At 47.1% G+C, this 20,504-nt stretch overlaps 1 protein-coding gene across 3 annotated transcripts in view; it reads right to left on the bottom strand.

Annotated features, from left to right (window-relative positions):
- The window catches only part of LOC130110736 (ephrin type-B receptor 3-like), a 39,153-nt gene that overhangs the window by 17,561 nt on the left and 1,088 nt on the right, over window positions 1–20,504 (bottom strand). For all 3 annotated transcript variants that reach the window (XM_056277917.1, XM_056277918.1, XM_056277919.1), the window contains exons 2-7: window positions 14,431–15,103; window positions 9,088–9,243; window positions 6,735–7,070; window positions 2,595–2,719; window positions 1,801–1,963; window positions 1,144–1,252 (exon numbers count right to left, since the gene is read on the bottom strand). In XM_056277917.1, coding sequence (XP_056133892.1) covers window positions 1,144–1,252; window positions 1,801–1,963; window positions 2,595–2,719; window positions 6,735–7,070; window positions 9,088–9,243; window positions 14,431–15,103 — 1,562 coding nt within the window. The remainder of the gene's footprint in view (window positions 1–1,143; window positions 1,253–1,800; window positions 1,964–2,594; window positions 2,720–6,734; window positions 7,071–9,087; window positions 9,244–14,430; window positions 15,104–20,504) is intronic.

The raw sequence follows: 20,504 nt of genomic DNA, 5'->3' as shown, positions 1-20,504 counted from the left end.
TGACAGGGGTGAGGGGGCTGGGTTGTTGAAATTACATGTTAATGTGCTTCCTTTGTTGTCTAACCAGTAACCGGGGCAATAATACCCGCCGGTGATTTGCATCTCATTTCAAATTCAAATGAGGTTCCGGAATATGCCGAGGCTTGGTGTTTTCTATTATTGCTATTTTTTTTTCCTTTTTCTTTTTCTCCTTCTTCTGTGGCATGCACAGCAGCGGCTAAGCCAAGACACTGAGAGAGACACAATGTAGCAGTCTGAAAGGAGGAGGCAAAGAGAGGGGGAGAAGGAGAGGAGATTGAGCCAGGGAGATTATTAGGTAGTCTTGCATGACCAATGCCCACACTTGTCAACCACCACCTGAACTGGTTTTGGAAGAGAGCCCGATGAGTGCCAGCCAGGGCTGGGCGCAAACTTTTCACATATGTATACATACAAAGACACACAGACACACACACACACAAGCACAAACGTAACTGCTCTTGCCTGCTTGACAGATGAGGGGTATAAGGATAAACGACTGCGGTTAGGCTCAGCCGAAGCAGTGTCAGGCTTTTTGAAAAGGCGTTAGCAGATGCTCACGCAACATCTTCCGAGTCAATTAGACCCAGCGGACGGGGTTGCATCTGGGCTCTTTGTGGTTGGACAGCAAACACGGATGACTCAGAATGTCGGGCCACGAGGGCAGGCCTATCAGGCCACGCAGCTGCTCCACCATGCTGTGTCCAGTGAGCAGGCTAGCATTTCAGCCAAAGCTGTTTACTATGCACAGATTCAGAACGCTAATCTGGCATTCAGAGGTCTCACAGGTGGCACAGCAATCCATCGTGACTGTTGGGGGGTGGTGGTTTGGAGGACATGCAAACAAAGTTGACATTTGAATTTATCTCTTTTTTTTCCCCAACATGAGAGGGATAGTTTTTCAGCAAATTCTTCCTTTAAATTACGGTCAAGCTATAGATCTGAAGACAAATAAGTCTATAAGTGTATGATGCTACTTTTACAGTCTAAGCTAGCGGCAGTATTGATTGTTTATTTGTCTGGACTACCGCCATGGTACATTGAGTAACTATTTTCCCCACAGTATCACAGCTTCATCTATCATACTTATTGTTTCAGCAGCTAACGGCAGCTTCGGATTCTGACCTGAGACAGACGATGGCGAGGACCACAACAGCAATGATGAAGACCAAGCAGGCAGTGGCTGATCCAACGATGAGGGGCAGCTGCTCTTGCAGTGATTTCTGCGGGTCGGCTGATGGTTCAAAGGTGAGAGAGAGGTTACGTAAAGAATCCGTCATGTAAACAAACACCCACACAAGACTCATTATAGGAAAATCAATTTTATGAGGCAGAACTGACCCTCTCTACTTTGCTGTGGGTCTATCTATAGGCTTACATGCCACCCACATCTACTACAGATTCGAATGCTTGCATAACACGATGCCTGCCCTTGTGTTCTACTGGCTGTATTAAAGTGAATGCAAACATCTGGGGAATGGGAATCACAGATGCCAGTCAGACTTGGTTTCTTGTACTCTAATTGATGATCAGCAAAATCAAGGCTATCTACTCCATTATGAGAGCAATGGGAGATTTCCAGCTATGTCATAAGCCATTTTCCCCACTAGAATCTTGTTTTTCACCATCAAAAATGGACATAGTAGCTTTAAGCTCAATAAGCTTTTGAGCCTCTATCGTGTTCATAAGCTGCTGCAGAGCACTATTATGGAGGTATCGCTGCTAAACCAGAAATACCTCACTGTATTCCAAGTCAATAAAATCGGTATAGATGTGACATACTTTGCAGGTTGGTGCTGAAGTCGGCCGGGCTGCTGTAGCGGCCGTAACCAGCCACAGTGCGGGCGCGGACCTGTACGATGTATGGCGTGCCGGCCTTAAGGCCCTCAATTCGGGCAGAGCTCCGTTGGGCGGTCATGGTGTGGGCGATGGCCTCACCCTGATCCTGCCAGACAGAAATGAAAGTATAAAATATAACATTCCCCTCCCTTTGCATATTCATTGTCATCCACTGTTTGACTCTCGAGCCTCCCTGACCATGGGCAACCAATCTCACTGTGAAGGCTGGTGAATAAAATATGGAGAGAGAGAGTGAGTTTGAGAGAGAGAGAGCGAGAGCGAGAGATGGAACGAGAGCTTGGAGCTTTGGTGTTAATCCAATGAAAGAGGAATAAGGCAACAAACTGAGCAGATATACTCTGAATGCCTTTGTTCTTTTCCTGAGGCAAATCCAGGGCGCCTGGAAAACAGTGAAACTTTGAAATGGGTGGGTGGGTTGGAATAGACATGAGAAGAGGGAGGGATGGAATTAGGCAAACAGAAAAGTACAGAGGATAATCGAACGGCAGGGAAATATTGGAAGGGAAAAAGAGGGGGAGGGACGGGGAGGACGGAATTGACAGGACAGCAGATGGATAGAAAGAAAAGGAGAAACAGCGACAGTTGCCTCGCTGTGACAGTCTTGTTTATCAGGCAAGGTATTGTTTTCCATATTCAAAGACAAGCAGATGCCACGGCAGCCACGAGAGATGAAATAAAATCTCATTTTGAGTCGTTGCGTTTATACGGCCACTTGCCTTCTCGTGGTACTTGATCTCGTAATCCAGAATGATTCCGTTGGGTTTCTCTGGGGGCAGCCAGGATAGGCTCATGGTGCTTGCCGTCGCCGCCATCAGGTGAACCGTTGGCACTGCAGAGGGGGCTGGAAAGGGACAGACAAAAAAAAAAGAAGGGAAATTTAACATTATTTACTGCGCACCATGCCATGTTTTCCAACTCCTGCACCCTTTGTGTGGTTGAACAAGCCCGGATTCAAAGTCTTATACTTGGACTTTGTGAGTGGTCTTGCCGATAGTTGGTATGCAGGACCACACTCCACCTCAGCCTGCCGCCCCACCCACCAAACATCTGATTCTTCCCCTAAGACTTCAGGGAGTGTGTTATCGGGTGGGTCTAATTCCCCTACTGCAAGAGAATCAAACCACAAAACTTGATAGTTTACTCTCTGGTAACACAGCTCATGTGCCTCTGACCTAATAAGGATACTAATATGGGTACTGGGAGGATGAGTAACATTTTGAAAATCACACATTTTACTGCTCCATTTGCAAGAGGAAGTGATTGGAAAAATAAGCATAACTCTCCTTTTAACCACCAGAGGCAACGAAGAACTGGCTGGTAGTTTGTTCTGAAACATCAGAATTTCACTTTACTTTATTAGAGTAATTTGGTTCTGTTGGGCAACATTCAAGAAATAATTGTCTGCAGCTCTCATCTGGGATAGATACAGGCTAAGGGAACAGAAAGGGAGTTCTGCAATGGCTAGCACTGGACTATAAATGCACTGGGAAATAGTGTGTGCGCTGTGTATGCACAACTGCACACAAACACCGTATGTTCCAACTTATTGTGTACATTCAAGCACCCAACTGCACACCAGACACCCACACCCACACACACACACACACACACACACACACACAGGCATGTCTAAGACACACTCACCCCACCCACCTGAGCTTTCCATGCATTGTTCACATGTGCCTATTACTGGTAAAGTCCTGTCTGCCTCCCTGTCTCCCTCACCTCCACCTGTCTAAGTTCAGACTTGTTCTGCACCTCTGACTCACTCTCTCTTCACTACAGCCACTCTGTTTCATAACCACCTCTCCGTCCCCACTGCGGTGCTTCCTATTCAGTTCTCAGCAAAAAATGATAACTCTCAGTTTTCTTGCACTCACCCTTCTCCGATTTCCTTTTTTGCTCGCTGTCCCTCCAAAAAGTCTATATTTCCCACCTTTCACCAATCAAGTCCTACATTTCCCTTTCTTGTGTCTGCCCCCATCCCCCTTTCTTGTCTTTCTCCCTCCCTCAACCCCCCTCCCACCCTTTTTTTTGTGTTAAAAGCTTTTTAATCCCCAGGTCTGTTTCTCTGATCTTTCCCCTTGTATTACTTTTCTCCCTCTATAATGTCTTTGTTGCCAGACCTCCCTCCCCCCTCTCTCTTTCTCACTCGCTCATGGCTTCCACCAACCCGTCCCCCAGTTAACGCCTTTCCTCGCCAGTCTGGTCCCTCTCTCTAGCTCGTCCTCCCTCCAGAAGACAATGCACCCTGGGCTGATCCCCGAGTCACTCTCAGCCCGGGGGATTAGAGGCCCTCCTCGGAAGAAGACAGAGGAGTAACCATGGAGGTGCCCCCTGCCCCTTTGGCACCCCTAGCGCTTCTCATCCATCCCACCCCCCACCCCCACCCCCAGTATTTATTTTTAGTCTTAAAAGTTGAATGCACATGCACACGGATGGTCCTGGAACTACAGCAGGGGATAATCTGATCATGGCTGCTTTTACCCCCCACTTCTCCTTCCCCTCTCTATCTGCACCCCCCACCCCCAACTGACCTGGGGGCACCCGAGGATGGACAGGGGTCTCTGTCACCCAGAATCTAGCCCCTTGTAAAACAATGAGGCCCTCACATGGGGTTCTCGAGGAACTTCTGTACCCCTCGGTTCACAAACAAGGGGCATTCCTGATTCTTCTTTTAGGAGCGAGAGAGAGAGAGAGAGAGAGAGAGAGAGAGAGAGAGAGAGAGAGAGAGAGAGAGAGAGAGAGAGAGAGAGAGAAAGTGGGGGGAAGTAGCAAAGGGTGCAGGGATAATCCTTGATGCTGTCTAACCCTGCGCTGGGAATATATTTAACATAGAGAACTGGACATACAACGACCAATTCACAAGGACCAAAGTGTAGGGTAAGCACCGCAGCAGCGGTATTAAGCTATGTTGGAGTAAAAAAAAAAAAAGAAGCTATAAATGCAGTTGCAAGAACAATGCTTTCCATTCATATCTTGGTATGTTTGATTTGAAAGGGAACTAAATTTAATCATTAAGTATAGCTATTCTAATTATCTGTTAACACCCCCTCCTCTTTCATCTGTTTCTGTCTACGGATGACTCTCATTTTTCTAAGAGTCACCCTGTATTGACAGACAAATTCACAAAGGATGGATTGCAGCCACTGATAGCACCATGAATTACGCATCACTTGCAACTAATATCTGCCCCGTCTCAAGGTCCGATTCACTAACCATATTGTGTGAATGATGATATTACAGTGCAAACACACCGATAAAGTTTTGCAGCTGTGTGCAATTTGCCCTTGTTTTGCGTCTGATTGCAATTATCCATGTGGCAAAGTATGCATAGTGGGTTTGTGTCAAGAACACAGTAGGTAGGCTCAATGTCATCCTCGATGTCATCAAGTATAGCAAAAATTGTTTGACCTGGCAATCTGTATCTGTGAATTATTTTGGTCTCAGTTAAATCAAAAGTGATATTCTCCTGCAAAATACCTGTTCACCTGCACCCCTGGCATGATGATGCCTTCGCCTGGCTACAATCACTGCTGCCACGATCACTGGAAAGTCTGGGCGTTGGTTACCACCAACTCTTTGAAGATGCCAATAATTTTCACTGTAACTACATGTGGCTATTAGCGCTGCTGTTTGTGAGTTGGACTTTTTTTGCCATGAGGCTCAATTGCATTGAAAGGGGCCAATTTTGCACCAAATGTATTCATATTACCTAATGTACCTATGTGAAAATAGCACCAGAGCACCAAGACGCTATTTGCTTTGCAGCACAGTTAGTGGTGCATTTCTCTCTTTGCGGGTGCTTTGAGAATTATAAGGTTTCTTTTAGTCTTATTTGTGCAGGTTTAGTGGCCACAAAAGCTGCACAATCCTTCTGTGAATTTGCCAATGAGTGTTTTGTCAAAGTGATTGCTATTTGGGTTGCTTTAAATGTGTGCTTTCCCTCATGTCTCTCGATACTCGGCCGACCAATCGTGTAACTTCAATGACGTTGTTGGCCCCCTGATCCAGCAGCCCGATTGTGTCAACCTGATCACTGTCAGTCACACTAACGTGGTCGCTCAGTCAGTCAGTCAAAACATGATCACTCAGTCAGTCATGCTAACGTGGTCGCTCAGTTAGTCAGTCAGTCAGGGACATTCGTATTCATAGGGCTGGCCCGTCCAGCCAAAAATACCCAGTTTCCAAAGATAATTCGAACAAAAAAATGAAATAGACTTCTTATCATTCTCATCATGCACCCATGCAGTATGCTCAATTTGAAATGGGATTAACCCCGACATTCAATTTAGAAAGTAAATCTCATAGGAAAAAAAGAAGGTGGCAAAGACATGGCCCCAACCCCAGCATTTCCCTAAATAACTCTGCACATACATCACCTGAGGTTCAATCTCCTCTGCGAGAGAAATTACATTACGTTCAGCACAGCTTGCCACATTGGCCTCCTTACTGTTGTTGCTGTGGGCTGGAGGAGTGGTGGGCTGGAACCAGTGGGCAGCTAGAATACTGCAGGTTCAACGCTTTCAATACACACTGCCTCGCTATTGCTATTTGCAGCAGCGTTAGTACAGAGCACAATGTGGGTGTGTAAAAAAGGTGCCTCTCTAAGCTCATTCAGAGGAATGTCTCCCTTCTTCAATCCTTGCTCAAAGGGGATATATGTAACACACTCCCACGTGCATGCAAGAAACGATCACCAATTTCCTATGACCACGGAACTTATTCTTTCAAATTATTGTCTTACTTTTTTTGAATTTAATTTTTATCCTGATTTTGAAACTATTCCATGCCCACAAATCCAGTATCCACACCAGATAGTTAAACATCTACGAGCATCAGTGGCCAAAACCTACCGGCTTGATTGGTGGTGATGTTCACAGAGGAGAACTGCGGCGCATATGGGCTCTTGTTAGACACGCCATTGACCGCCTGGATCTCAAAGCTGTACTGTGTGTGGGCCTGCAGGTTGCGGACAGCCACGCGCCGTTGCATCAGCCCCAGGTGCCGCGGTGAGATGTCCACGTTGTCGTCACATCTTGAGCACATGCCACGCTCAGGCAGACACTTCTTGCAGATGATGTTGTAGAAGATGTCGCTGCGGCCACCCGAGTCACGTGGCTCGCTCCACTCCAGCACCAGTGAGGTCTCATTGACATTGGAGATGACACTGCGAGGCGCAGACGGCACAGCTACAGAAGGAAGACAAACAAAGGGGGATGAGATGGATGGTGTACACGACATCAGAAATGCAGAGTTGATGGTTTCCATCTTAAAGGGCTGTAAATATGCCCTGGTGACAATGATGCTGAGACATATGACAACAAAACGAGAGACTAGAGTACATAGTGACACACATGCTGAGAGTAGCTTACCTGTTGTACACAACATCCTAATAAGCAGAAGTTTACATATCATTCTACGAGCATATATTTCTATAGCTTTGTGTGCTGGACAAGTATGGTTTAAGCTGCAACTGTATAAGGGAGTACTATGGGTGCAAACTTTTGAAATTGCTGCCTTTGGTTTTTTGATCATATCTTTTCAGTTGTTTTTTTTCCTTTACTATTTAGACACAGTTCATGACCCAATAATTATAAAATATCCTCTGTGCTTGGGTATTAGTCCATTTTTCCCACACTAACTAGAAGATTTTATTTCTGTATAACAAGAGGTTGTTGCAGTAGCTCTGTAGAGAAAAAGAGGACAGGACTTCAAATTAGAATTGCCTACGCGCATCGTCTGTGTGTGTGTGTGTGTGTGTGTGTGTGTGTGTGTGTGTGTGTGTGTGTGTGTGTGTGTGTGTGTGTGTGTGTGGGGAGGTGCATGTGTGTGCATTTTTGCATGTGTGCGTGTGTGCATGTGTGCAAGTGTGGAAAGTGCTAGGGGGGGACGAGCAAGAGAAACTATTGGCAGAGCCCGGGCAATTCTTATCCAATTACTGGAGCCTTATCTCTCGATGCACTGTGGGAGAATCAAACAAACCCCCTGACAACAACAGAAAAAAAAAAGACCTGCCTCTCTCTTTAGCAGTGAATGGATTAGTTCCTGCATGTGTGAATTGTTTTCTTCTCCACCAGATGCATTTCTTCTCTCTTTCTCTGAACAGCGGCAGCTATAGTAAGGGGGTAGACTATATAAGGTTGAGGTGGACTGCATAGGGTGGAGGGGCCGGGGCGGCTGGGGAGTCAGCTGATAACTGACTGGATAAGACCGGGAAGGCGAGTTGGGCCGTTTGCTCTGCATGCAGTGTGATGGGAATGAAGTCTGCTGGGCTGATAAAACGTTCACTGCTACTAGGTCACACTTTAGAGAAGTGAGTTAGCCTTTGCCTTTCTTGTGGGAATGTGATTATATATGATTGCTAGTACACGGCTGGCAATGCTGGCAATTACATGTTGCCCATTCCCCCATGCCAGCGTCTTTCCTCCCTTTCTCTTTATACATTTTGTGAGTTAAATTCATTGTGAGTTGAGAGAATATTGCAGTCCCGGGGTGTCCGAGTAGCATAGCGGTCTATTCTGTTGCCTACTAATGCGGGGATCGCCTGTTCGAATCCCCGTGTTACCTCTAGCTTAGTCAGACATCCCCACAGACACAACTGGCCGTGTTTGCGGGTGGGAAGCCGGATGTGGGTATGTGTCCTGGTCGCTGCACTAGTGCCTCCTCTGGTCAGTCGGGGCGCCTGTTTGGGGGAGAGGGGGAACTGGGGGGAATAGCGTGATCCTCCCACGTGCTACGTCCCCCTGGTGAAACTCCTCACTGTCAGGTGAAAAGAAGTGGCTGGCGACTCCACATGTACCGGAGGAGGCATGTGGTAGTCTGCAGCCCTTCCCTGATCAGCAGAGGGGGTGGAGCAGCGACCGGGACGGCTCGGAAGAGTGGGGTAATTGGCCAAGTACAATTGGGGAGAAAAAGGGGGGGGGAATATTGCAGTCCCTTGACTATACTGGATTGTTTTCACGTAGAGGTGAATCATCTTGTTCGTTCGGCAGCCTTTTGAGGTGGTTGCTCATTTCAAATGTGCCGAGATATGAACAGTTCACAACATGACAAACCCGTCAGTGTGAGGTCTCCCAGTTCTTCCCTCGTCCTATGGCAAGGGGGACTGGCACAGGGGAACACTACCACCTTACAGGGACTAAGTAAACTTAATCTCATATGTTAGCAGTAAATAGCTTCCGCCTGTGTATCTTTGGCTTCACTTACTGGTGCAGGCCGAGTCTGGCGAGTCGGTGTCTGAGCGGTAGTACCCGTTTCTGCAGGAACACACACTGGCCGCCCCGGAGCTGGCCCGGCTGTTGGCAGGGCAGGGTGAGCAGATGTCCCCCCCCTGCTTGGACTTGAAGGTGCCAGGGCTGCAAGCTGATGAAAAGAGAGAGAGAGCGAGAGAGAAAGCAATTATTGAAGAAGTGGTCCAAGGTTATATTTATTAGAGACCAGAGAGAAAAGGGCTGTATGTTGATACAAGACATTGATAAAATGGTTCCAAGGGTGTAACCTTTGATTGGTTTCATTCAAAACCTGCAGATCAAACCAACTCATGTTTGTGGGTTGATATTTACACGTTATAGATGATGTCATCCACTAAAATGTGACTATTTCATCAGCAAGGTGTTGAAAGAGCAACTAACAATGATGATAACGAGCTTTATCTTTTTTCCAGTGAGCTTACATCCCTGTGTGGGTGTGTTGGGTTTTCTCACGGTTGACATTCTGGACTGGAAGTCTTGCTCGCTGAGTCTTGTGATGTTCTGTAGGTTATATTCAGTGAGGGTTGCTAAAATATGGTTTATATATGTGCTGTATCACTCCTTGAGGCCTATGTCTGATACACTGTGGTGCTCATTGATAACAAACTTTGGCCAGGCCACAATTTGCATTTGAGCATATGTGTTTGTGCGCATTTTTGAGTGTGTGTGTGTGCCCATGTGTGTAAAGCACGCATCCTTTACAAAGTGCTGGGGAGGCGGAGAAGGCTTTTTGAGCAGCATGTAGCTTTTTGCATAAACCTAGTACTCACATGAACAGACTGTCAGCCCAAATTACATACACAACCCTCAGAGCCAGAACCCTGGCATGGTGCTTTCATCTGAATTCCACCCTTTTTTGGAAAAACACAATAATACATACACACTGAGAATCAGCAAGTACCTTGTACCATATGCTGATGTATATACAAACATGGCTATCTGCAGCAAACATGCACAGCCTCACGCACGCGTCAACACTCACATGCCTTACTGGCTCAAAGCTAACCACGCACAAGAAACCCCTTACACCTTATGCAGTCAATGCTAAGAAGCTTTTCTTGAAATTTAAGTCCATATCTTTCCCTCTTTCCTATCAATTCCTTTTTGCTGAAACTGACCCGCAAGGATGGCGGGAAGATGGCGGCACAAATTCAAGTTTACAGCGGCCTCGCCCAGTACCGTCCATGTAGTGTATTTGTCCAAGTCTGTGTCTAAGTTTGTCTTCAGTTGATGGCTGGGAGAGCTGGCGCTGGATCGGCTGGGGGAGCCTGGTCTGCTGCGTCCTGTGGGCCCCGGGACCACGGCCCTGCCTGGAGTTGCACCCGAAGAGGAAAGACCGAGGGCGGTCTGACAGGACACGGAAGTGGGGCAGCCTAAGCTAACTGCTAGCCCATGCAGACTGGTAGATCCAACAGTCATCCTGGCGTTCACTCTCTTGGACGGTGTCTTCTTTTTTTTTATATATATGTTTTTGTTTTCTAGTTTTTTTACAGGTTGGATAAATGTGTTCTTGTAGTTTGGATATGTGTTTTTGTCTCTGAGTTACACTGCTGTGGGCTGTGGTAAACAATATTTTGTTTCATTTCATGTGTGCAGGTGCATGGAAATGAAATGACAAATAAATGTTCCTGAATGTTCCTGATTCAAAAATAAACAAAAAAATAATGAATAAATAAATAAATCAGATTTATCGAGTTGTGTTTGATGGAATCTACCTTCAACCTGGCTTTAACTACAGTGCTACTCCACCAGGAGATGCATATTTAATCTGAAGGAAACAATGCTGGCCTTTGTAGATGCCCTACCTCTGTTTATGGCCGCCTGTTTGGAAGTTTATAACTACGGTGATAAGTTACAGGCGTGCAGAGAAGCAATGACAGAGGCACTATGGTCTCGAATCCTTTGGCAGGCTCCATATCTTTGATAAACTGTGTCGTTAAAAGATGAACGGGTCCGCCGTGCGCTTAATAAAAAATATGAGCAGGTGAGAGAGGCAAAGTTTACAGGGGACAGTTGATGAAACAAACCGCTAGCACGTCTGCTCATCACTGTCAAGGACACACTGTCATCTTTGTCCCCTAGAATTATAATCAACACCGCTTCTGGCTTCGTTATCGCGCTCCCTCATCGAGGCCATCAGGGGTCAGCGCTATGGTTCCTGCCCCCCCCCCCTTTGAATGTTCAATATTAGCACAAAGCTGCATTAGTCTCCCACACAGCATATATTAGCGTTGAGTGTATTTGTTTTTCCAACATGACTCAGTTAGGGGCTAACAGGAAACGCTAACTGATAAATTGGTGTGAAATGACCTGAGAGTTTAGCAGGTGGACCCGCCTCTTACGCCTAGTTCAACAATTCATGTAAGTTCATTTGACAAAGAACTAGGGCTGGGCATGAATGCAATGCTATGGTGCATTGTCCTTCAGTCATATTGTAGTGAGATAAAATATGGACGTTGTTATATCGTCGTACACAATTTTGTTGTCTAGATTAATTGTAAAAATACGGCCTATTTCCCATATTGTCCAGCACCACAAGGCACTATAATGTAGCGAATTCGGGGGACAACGCAACCACAGGAACTGCGCGGCCGGGAAGCGAACCTGTATCGCCCGCACCGCAAGAGACATCGCTGACCGCTAGACTAAAGGGTCAGACCCGCCAGCCAACGGCCAGCGTGTCTTCTTATCCATGCACGTTACACTAGCCCCCTCCTCCGGGAAGCGCGTCCCCGTGCTTAAGCATATCAGCTCCTTCACGCCTCAGGGCGCCTACGCTTCCGATGGCCTTACGGTCTCACCATCCCACTTCTGACACCAATGTAGCGAATTCGGGGGACAACGCAACCACAGGAACTGCCGCGGCCGGGAAGCGAACCTGTATCGCCTGCACCGCAGGAGACATCGCTGACCGCTAGACTAAAGGGTCAGACCCGCCAGCCAGTGGCCAGCGTGTCTTCTTATCCATGCACGTTACAATAATATACATTTTCCTAAACAGTAGAGGAAGACCACACTGGCCCCTGAACAAATTGGCCTAGATTGAGAGACACCCCCCACCCCCCCCCATTAAAAAAAACAAGTTTTTCTGTGAAAGGTTGAAAGTGCTGATCAGTTATCTTTCAGCGAGGCAAAGGGGTCATCCCCTTCCTTTCATCCCCCCCGTGGGGAGCCACAAGAGAACGAGGGGCGGAAAAAAAGAGAGGCAGAGAAAGTGAGAAAAAGAGAAGGAGAGTTAGTGAAAGAGGAAGAGGCAAAGAAAATGCTAATCCTGCAGGTTCATTTCTTTTTTTTACTGCTTTTTTTCCACATGCACGCACGCACACACACACACACCATCTCTTAGCCTCTCATCCGGTGCATGGTGCTCAAGGAACTGATTAGAGTGCATGCTGAAATTGGAAAGTGTGGTGCAAGAAGGAAGGGAAAAAACGAGAAAAAAAAACAGAAGAATGGCAATAGGGAAGTATGTGGAGCGAAATGAGGGAAGCAGCCAAAAGGAAAAAAAAGAGAAAGAAAAAAATAATCTTGCTGATTAATATTCATGCCCACATCCTTACTGTAACTCTGGTGGTGTATTGATGAGCGCAATGGCCTTCAGATTAAGAAAAAGAGAATGCAAGGAGAAAAGGAGGTGGGTGGGAGGCTGGCACATAGAGAGAGGAATGAGGACAGGTAGGTTTGCATGAGGAGAAGCCAAGATGAGACCAGAGGAGTCAAGGACAGAGGATGACAAAGGGATGGTCGGCACATGAAAGCATTGGGGGAAGAGAGAAGGAAAGAGCAGAAGACAGCAGAGGATTAGAGGTAAGGGGAGGAGAAAAGAGGGAGATATCTCCCCAGTGGTTTCTACAGAGGCTTGATTAGAGACTGTTTTATCAGTGCCCAGTCGCCAGAACTTTAACCTTGAGCTGCCATGAACAAACAAATGAGTTTTAAACCACATACACACACACACACACACACACACAGAGAGAGACTTCACTACATTTACTGTGTATTCTCTCCCTTGCTCGCTCTCTCTCTCTCTCTCTCTCTCTCTCTCTCTCTCTCTCTCTCTCTCTCCTGAAGTTCGATATGCAGGATGTGCTAGAGGCTGGCAATATTAATGAATTCCCCTCTCCTCGCTGAGAGGTCACTAATATAGATCCTTCCAGAGGACCCCTCACGCCTTTCATCTATCTGCTTTAGAGGGAGGATTCAGCCCTCTGAGGCCCACCAGTGATGCAACAGTAGAATCAGCGCTGTTGCATGATAACACACGGGAACACACACCAAAATTACTCATGAGCACAAACCTGCACACGTGTGAACAATCCCAGCTGGATCGCAATGGACGCTTGAGCTCCATAAACCTGACAGCTCCTGTTCCTCATTTTGCCATCTCTTCGTTTGACCTTTGCCCCCCATCCCCACCCCCTGGGCTTAATTCCTCGCTCTCCTCCTGACATTTCTCTCAAATCCTGCTCCTCCTCCTCCTCTCCCCACAACTCACTGTCACCTGCTTTCCATTATAGTCGAGACCCGAATATTTTAATTCACCTTGGTCTCGACCTCTATGAACCTGTCATGTTCTTCATCAGGCCTTCCTGATGGCCTCAGCTTCCTCATAAACTGGCAGCCTCTCCTGCATTTCTGTGTATTTGTCAACCAGCTGCCGGTTAAAACTGAGGTCAGGGGGAATGGGCAACCTGCTAACTTGTTGCCCAGTCTGTCTGTCTGTCTCTCTCTCTCTCTCTCATACACCGATAAGAGATTTTTCCCGGGTTTATTTTGGAAGAGTATATATACCCATTTAAATGGCTGAGGGATATGGGGCAGCCTGCCTCGTCTAGCAGTTGGCGAGATTGTCTCTTGATCAAACTGACACAAACTCAGCCTCTATACAGAACAACAGTGTGGAGTAGCAATTTTCTTGCACAAGATAACAACCCAGTCTCTCTGCAAAAGAGCATTGGTTGTCATGATAATAGTGATAATGGGATACTTTATAAATCCTGTTTGAGGCGTTCTCTTTATGCTTGCCTCCCTCCAGTGAGTGCCTAGGTTTGCTGACAATAGTGTTAAGCTGTGTTTGGGTCAACCTCGGTGCCCTAAATATAAAGTTATGCGATCCCAGAATCTGTGATGGATTGGTAACCTGTCCAGAGTGTCTCCCTACCTTCCATCTAAAGTCTGCTCTGTGATAGACTCCAGAGCCCCTTGACCCTGAATTAGATTAAGCGGGTACAGAGGATGAATACATAAATGAACAAATGACCCTGGAGTGACCTGAAACGAACACAGCCAAGTGACTCACCTTGACATTGTGTGTCCTTCATAGCTGGCTCAAATCCAGAAGAGCAGGTGCAGGAACCCACAGGGACCATCCACTCACCATCCCCATTGCAGTAGAGCTTCAGAGGCACGGACACCTCCAGGGCGTTGGGGACGCAGGTGCCCGGTGCAATGACCAAAGACGTTGCCTCAGCCCCGGTCGCCGTCTCGGGAAAGACGGCAAAGTTGGCGATGGTGGTGGAGCACTTCTTATAGAAGACCCTCACCGAGATCAGTGACATGCAAGCACCTAGGTCCTGGAAGGCCAGGTAGAAGCCGGCCTTGGAGAGGGGTCCAAAACTCCGCACTTTGGTGTTTACCCGCCCGGACTCCAGCATGAAGAAGCTCTCATCGGGGGCAATTGTGTCCACCTTCACGTAAGGGTTCTCCATCCAAAAGGGACTAGTAGCTGTGGCAGAGTCAGAGTCGGATTCATAGTAGAAGAGGTTGAAGGTCTCTTTGCAGGACCCGGGGATGTTGGGGATACTGTTGCAGTCACGTACAGTGAATTTCATCTCCACGTACACACGCAACACGTCCTTGCGTGGGATGAAGTCGCTACGCAGCCAGTTGTTTTGGTTGAGCTCACGTACATTGCAAACCTGGTACGTCCGGATAGGGTTCATGGCATCATCGTAACCGCTTACCTCTTCCCACTGTGAATATGGGAGGAGAGAAAGAGGAAGTGGTTAGATTGTATATTCATTTGTTGATACAGGCAGAAGATAACCAAACATTCACACTTCACACATTCATAACTGGTGTCAACCAGTTAGGCTTGGGACACCCATGGCCTATATGCACAGATCATGAAATTGTACTCCTTCTATTGTCTTGTATCCATACGCCTGCAGTTAGATCCTAAGATTTCAATTGCACTACCAGTAAAAGTAGGTGACTACCAGGACCTATTGATTTAGGAATAAAGAAAAATTACATTTTGGTGCCTTTTTTTTTGGGTTGGGGGGGGCTTTTTAAATTGCGTCATGAGCGTTTCTCCTCAGCCAAACTCAGATTTTCATCTCCAGCACCCGTAAGCGTGAGCCAGGAACGGACAGCGAATTCATCACAATTACAGCCGACTGTCAGCCCCCTGCTGCAGAGCCACTGTGGCGTGTTTACCTCATATCTGTTTGGAAGAAACGGCCACATTGCTTCACAACCAATTACGCTTCAATTACGGAGCAATGATCGCATCGTCCTCTAATACGGTTGGGGAAGAGGCGCTGGTCAACCTTCATGCTTTCTCTCTTTACACTCTTTCACGTCCTTCAGTGGTACTACAGCACCCAGGGGGTGAATTACCAAGGATAAAATGGGATTTAATTTTCTAAACTTTGATTACCAGCTTCATTAAATGAGTGCAAGCAAAACAGACACTGAAAGCTTTGGAGTGAGACGCTGGAATCTAATACGTTTTTCAATCTCCAGTAAGGACATTATCATTAGATCGGTTCTCTCCATAAAAAGGCCTCGGGTGTGTGCACGTTTGCACGTTTGTGTGTTTGTTCTTCCGTAAACGTTAAGCGGTCTGTGAATGTATTCTCATTTTCGGGAGAATTTCAGCAGGTCTTACACAGAACAGCAGACTGTTCAAAATGAATTGTTGAAGGTTTATTCCTCAAGGACACGTCCACATGGCTGCTGATATACATACACATTGGCCAGACCAGGGAAATCAAACATATAAACTTATGGTTATTGCATGCATATCCAACTATCAAGTCTCATCCACACATGCTACCTAACCCGTAAACCTTCCCTCAACTTTATGTGTTGGGCTCATGTGGGAATGCGAGTCGGACTTGATATTCCCTGAAAGTGTTAGCGTCAATGGACCTGCCTAAAATAAGGGGGCTACTTCCAGACTGGGCAGAGAATGAAACCAGTAGTCAGTAATGTGGTACAGTCATATGAAAGATCGACAGGGAATGAGACAGAATACAATGTCATGGGCATCCAGGTGGCATGGCGGTCTGTTCCGGTTCGAATCCCTGTGTTACCTCCGGCTTGGTCAGGCGTCCCTACAGAAACAACTGGCCGTGTCTGCAGATGGGAAGCCGGATGTGGGTATGTGTCCTGGTCGCTGCACTAGCGCCTCCTCCGGACAATCAGGGGCACCTTTTTCAGGGAGGAGGGGAAACTGACGGGAACAGCGTGATCCTCCCACGCGCTACGTCCCCCTGGTGAAACTCCTCACTGTCAGGTGAAAAGAAGTAGCTGGTGACTCCACATGTATCAGAGGAGGCATGTGGTAGTCTGCAGCCCTCCCCGGATCGGCAGAGGGGGTGGAGCAGCGACCGGGATGGCTCGGAAGAGTGGGGTAATTGGCCAAGTACAATTAGGAAGAAAAAATCCACAAAAAAAAAATGACGTCACGTCATGTCATATGTGAATGTATGCGCTCTGTGAATCATACAGACATACGCTGTTTGTGTGAACAGGAAAAAAAAAAACACCAGCTGTGTTACAGAATGGATGCTTGCAAGCGGCTGTAGAAAACCACTCCACCTCCCTAAACTAAAACACCAAGGTCTGATTTGACAAGACACGTCTGATAAAAAAAATAAAGAATAAAAAAGGCCATGTTCGCTCCACTTCGTCCACTTGAGCTTCCCCTGGAGACGGACGTTTGCTTTGAAACATCTGACAGTCTCCAATACAAAAGCGCTACCAATTTCCTTTCTATGGCCAATGTTTTTTCTTTTTCTTTCCAAGCTCTGAGCATCTTAATTAGGACTCTGATCTGGACGTAGTAGAGACAAGGCCATTCATCCAAGACTCTGGAGACCTTACGGGAGAGAAGGAGCTTAGTTCTGCCATGGTATTAGAACGAATGGCTGTTGAGAGAAAGAGAGAGAGAATGAGGAAAAAAAGAGGGAGTAGGGGCGGCCGGAGGGAATCGATAATCACCGGCCGGGTCAGTGGGACATCTAAAAGCATGAAGTGTCAATGGGTATTTAGCTCAGTGTAATAAATAACCCTCTGCAGAGGGGGCGATAGTGCCGAGTAGGTATGTGTGCTTGAATATACTAATGTGTGTTTCCCAAATGTATGCTGTGCATGTCTGTGTGTGTGTGTGTCTGTGTGTGTGCGTGCATGTGTGTGTGTGTGTGTGTGTGGTAGAGAGAGGTCTTATGTGAGACCACACAAGAGTCAAGAAACGTGGGCCGATCCTGCTTACCAAAGCTGAATAAATTAAGTGCGTCGTGTGAATGAGGGTCAACTTCCCTGGCATTGATTTTAAACAAGATAAATTGTTATTTGAGGTGTGCAATCCACTCCATTTCCCCCTTTGTCCTTTCCGATCTAAGCTTCTGATTTTACTTTCAGATTAAATTGGGCCTCAGAACAGATGTGAAAGGAGCAAGAAGAGAGGTATTTATTCAAATCACCTTTCCTGTCAGACCCCCATGATAACTAGGCGAGAGCTGTGGCATCTAGGATTAGCTTTAAACATTTGCTGCAATGCTCGCTCCAAAACGATTACATTGAAAGACATTTTGTAACTTTTTTCCCCAACATGTCCTGGCTCGCATTTTGTAAAAGTTGATAGCAATACGCTAACAACAGTTATTATCTCCTCACATGGGCCCCTGCCTCTCACAGGCTAACTAGCTAGCAATCTCATTATCGGCATATAACTATGGAAAACCCTAGGGGCTTCATTCCAGGCCCGAGGAGAGCCATTAACCCTCACCGAAGAATGGAATTTCCCTTTTACCACCCATCTGTTTTGGGGTAGGAATGACACAGCATATACACATACTAAATATACACAGACAAACACACATAGACCCACATATACAGGAAATCCAGACACACCAGCAGACTGATGCAGAGGAAAACAAATAGCACAACCTCACACACACAATTACACACACAATTACACACACACACACAATTACACACACACAGACACACACACACAAGCTTACAGGCAGACAGCACTGGTTGCAGACAAAAGATCATATATGTACACACTTGAAACCCATAAACCCATGGGGGTTGGTATATGTAGTCACTGCCTTGCAGACATCGAGACTTGGGCAGAGAGGTGTGCAAGCAAACACACACACACACACTCACAAATGGCCTCCGCACAGTGGGAAAGATAGTGGTGGATATACGCCTATTGTCTCTCCAGGGGCTCATTGTCTACAAGGGACAGAGACACAATCCCACTGGCCAAGTTCTCTGTCTGTAGCTTCCTCCATGTCGTGCAGCGTGTCGGAGCGTGACTAACAGCTTAATGGACAGGGAGGGTGACAGAATGGTGGTGCAAGGGCCCCTTCTCCACATACAGAGCAAATCGGAGAGAGACGCTGTGACTCAGATGGCTGGACAGCTTCCCCATGAACGAGAGGGAGAGGAAGAGAGAGAGTGCGTGTGTGTGTGTGTGTGTGTGTGTGTGTGTGTGTGTGTGTGTGTGTGTTTGCGTGCATGCGTGAGTGTGTGAGTGTGTGTGCGACGAGATAAAGAGAGACAGAAAAGTGAGCATTTGTGTTTGTAAGCAAAATCTGGGTGATTGAGATTTGCTAGGTGGGGAGAAAGTGCATGTGTGTGAGATAAAAAGACAGAGAGACAAAGATTGGAGAAAAGGAGTAGAGCTGGGGGAGATCCACGCAACAGACGGGGAGAGAGAGAGAGAGAGAGAGAGAGAGAGAGAGAGAGAGAGAGAGAGAGAGAGAGAGAGAGAGAGAGAGAGAGAGAGAGAGAGAGAGAGAGAGAGAGAGAGAGAGAGAGAGAGAGAGAGAGAGAGAGATGTTCTTTTTCTTGGCATTCGCTTTGTTCTTCTTCCTGTCATATTCTTTAACCTCATATGTTTGTGTGATTCTCTGATTTCATCTGCAGGCAGCGTGGCTCAGGAGGCGGAACTGGTCGTCTGGTATTTGGAAGGTTCCTAATTCCATCCCCGCCTCCTCGAGAGAGCGTGTCGAAGTGTCCTTGAGCAAGACACTGAACCTCTAACTGCTCCTGATGAGCAGGTTGGCATTTTGCATGGCAGCACCCTCCATCAGCGTGTGAATGTGTGTGAATGGGTGAATGTGAGGCATACACTGTAAAGTGCTTTGAGCGGTCGGTAGACTAGAAAAGTGCTATATAAATGCAGTTCCATACACACACACACACACACACACACACACACACACACACTCACACACACACACACACACACACACACACACACACACACACACACACACACACACACACACACACACACACACACACACACACACACACACACGTCATCCCACCCTTCTCTCCCTATACATATTTGCTTGTCCTCTCAGTTCACATATTGCTTCATATTGCAACACTTGCTAGTTGAAATCAGACAGACGGCTGTGTTCCCGTTGCGCGACTTTGAAAGCAGACGAGCAAACATACACACAGCGCGCATCACTCCTGAATGAAGAGGTGCAGCACAAGAGGTGGAGAGTCCCGCCGAACGAAGCAGCAGCCAGGACTGTGTTTTTACATTTGCTGAGCACGACTGCAGGTGAGCACGACTGCAGGATGAAACAGACAGGAAATAGACAGAATGTGTGTATGTGTGTGTGTGTGTGTGTGTGTGGGGTTCCAATCGTTCTCAGACAAGTACCGTATGCTGCGCGATCCGCCGAGAGATGGGGAAAAAAAATGTCAAAAAAGGAGGGAGATTAGGGAGTCGTCTTTAACCTGAACAACAGGCTCGACTGCGGCTTTTTTTCTAAAACGTGTGATGGGGTAAATCTGGGGGTGCAGGAGGCCCCTCCACTGTACTCCTCGGTCTTGAAAAGGAGCATCTGCCGAGGGTTCAATTGGGGGAAAAAAAAAGAGGGAGTGTTTTTTCAGTGTCGGTGCCCAGATTTTGATGGGCCGGTGGCAGCATCGCTGCATAGAGGCTTTATGGGGGGGAAGGGAAAGGAGGAGGGCAGATAGTAAAGCAGGATGGATGGATGGATGCCGGGGTGGTGGGGGGTGGGGGGTTATGGAGTGGGTTGGCTAGGGACCTGCTCTTTGTCGTTCCTGAGGTGGTCAGTGTGTCCAGCTTCATTATAGCTTAATTAC

Source organism: Lampris incognitus, chromosome 3 (assembly GCF_029633865.1).
Source record: "Lampris incognitus isolate fLamInc1 chromosome 3, fLamInc1.hap2, whole genome shotgun sequence".
Lineage (NCBI taxonomy): Eukaryota > Metazoa > Chordata > Actinopteri > Lampriformes > Lampridae > Lampris > Lampris incognitus.
Note: the sequence above shows the minus strand (reverse complement) of the source record. Positions and strands in the feature narration are given on the sequence as shown.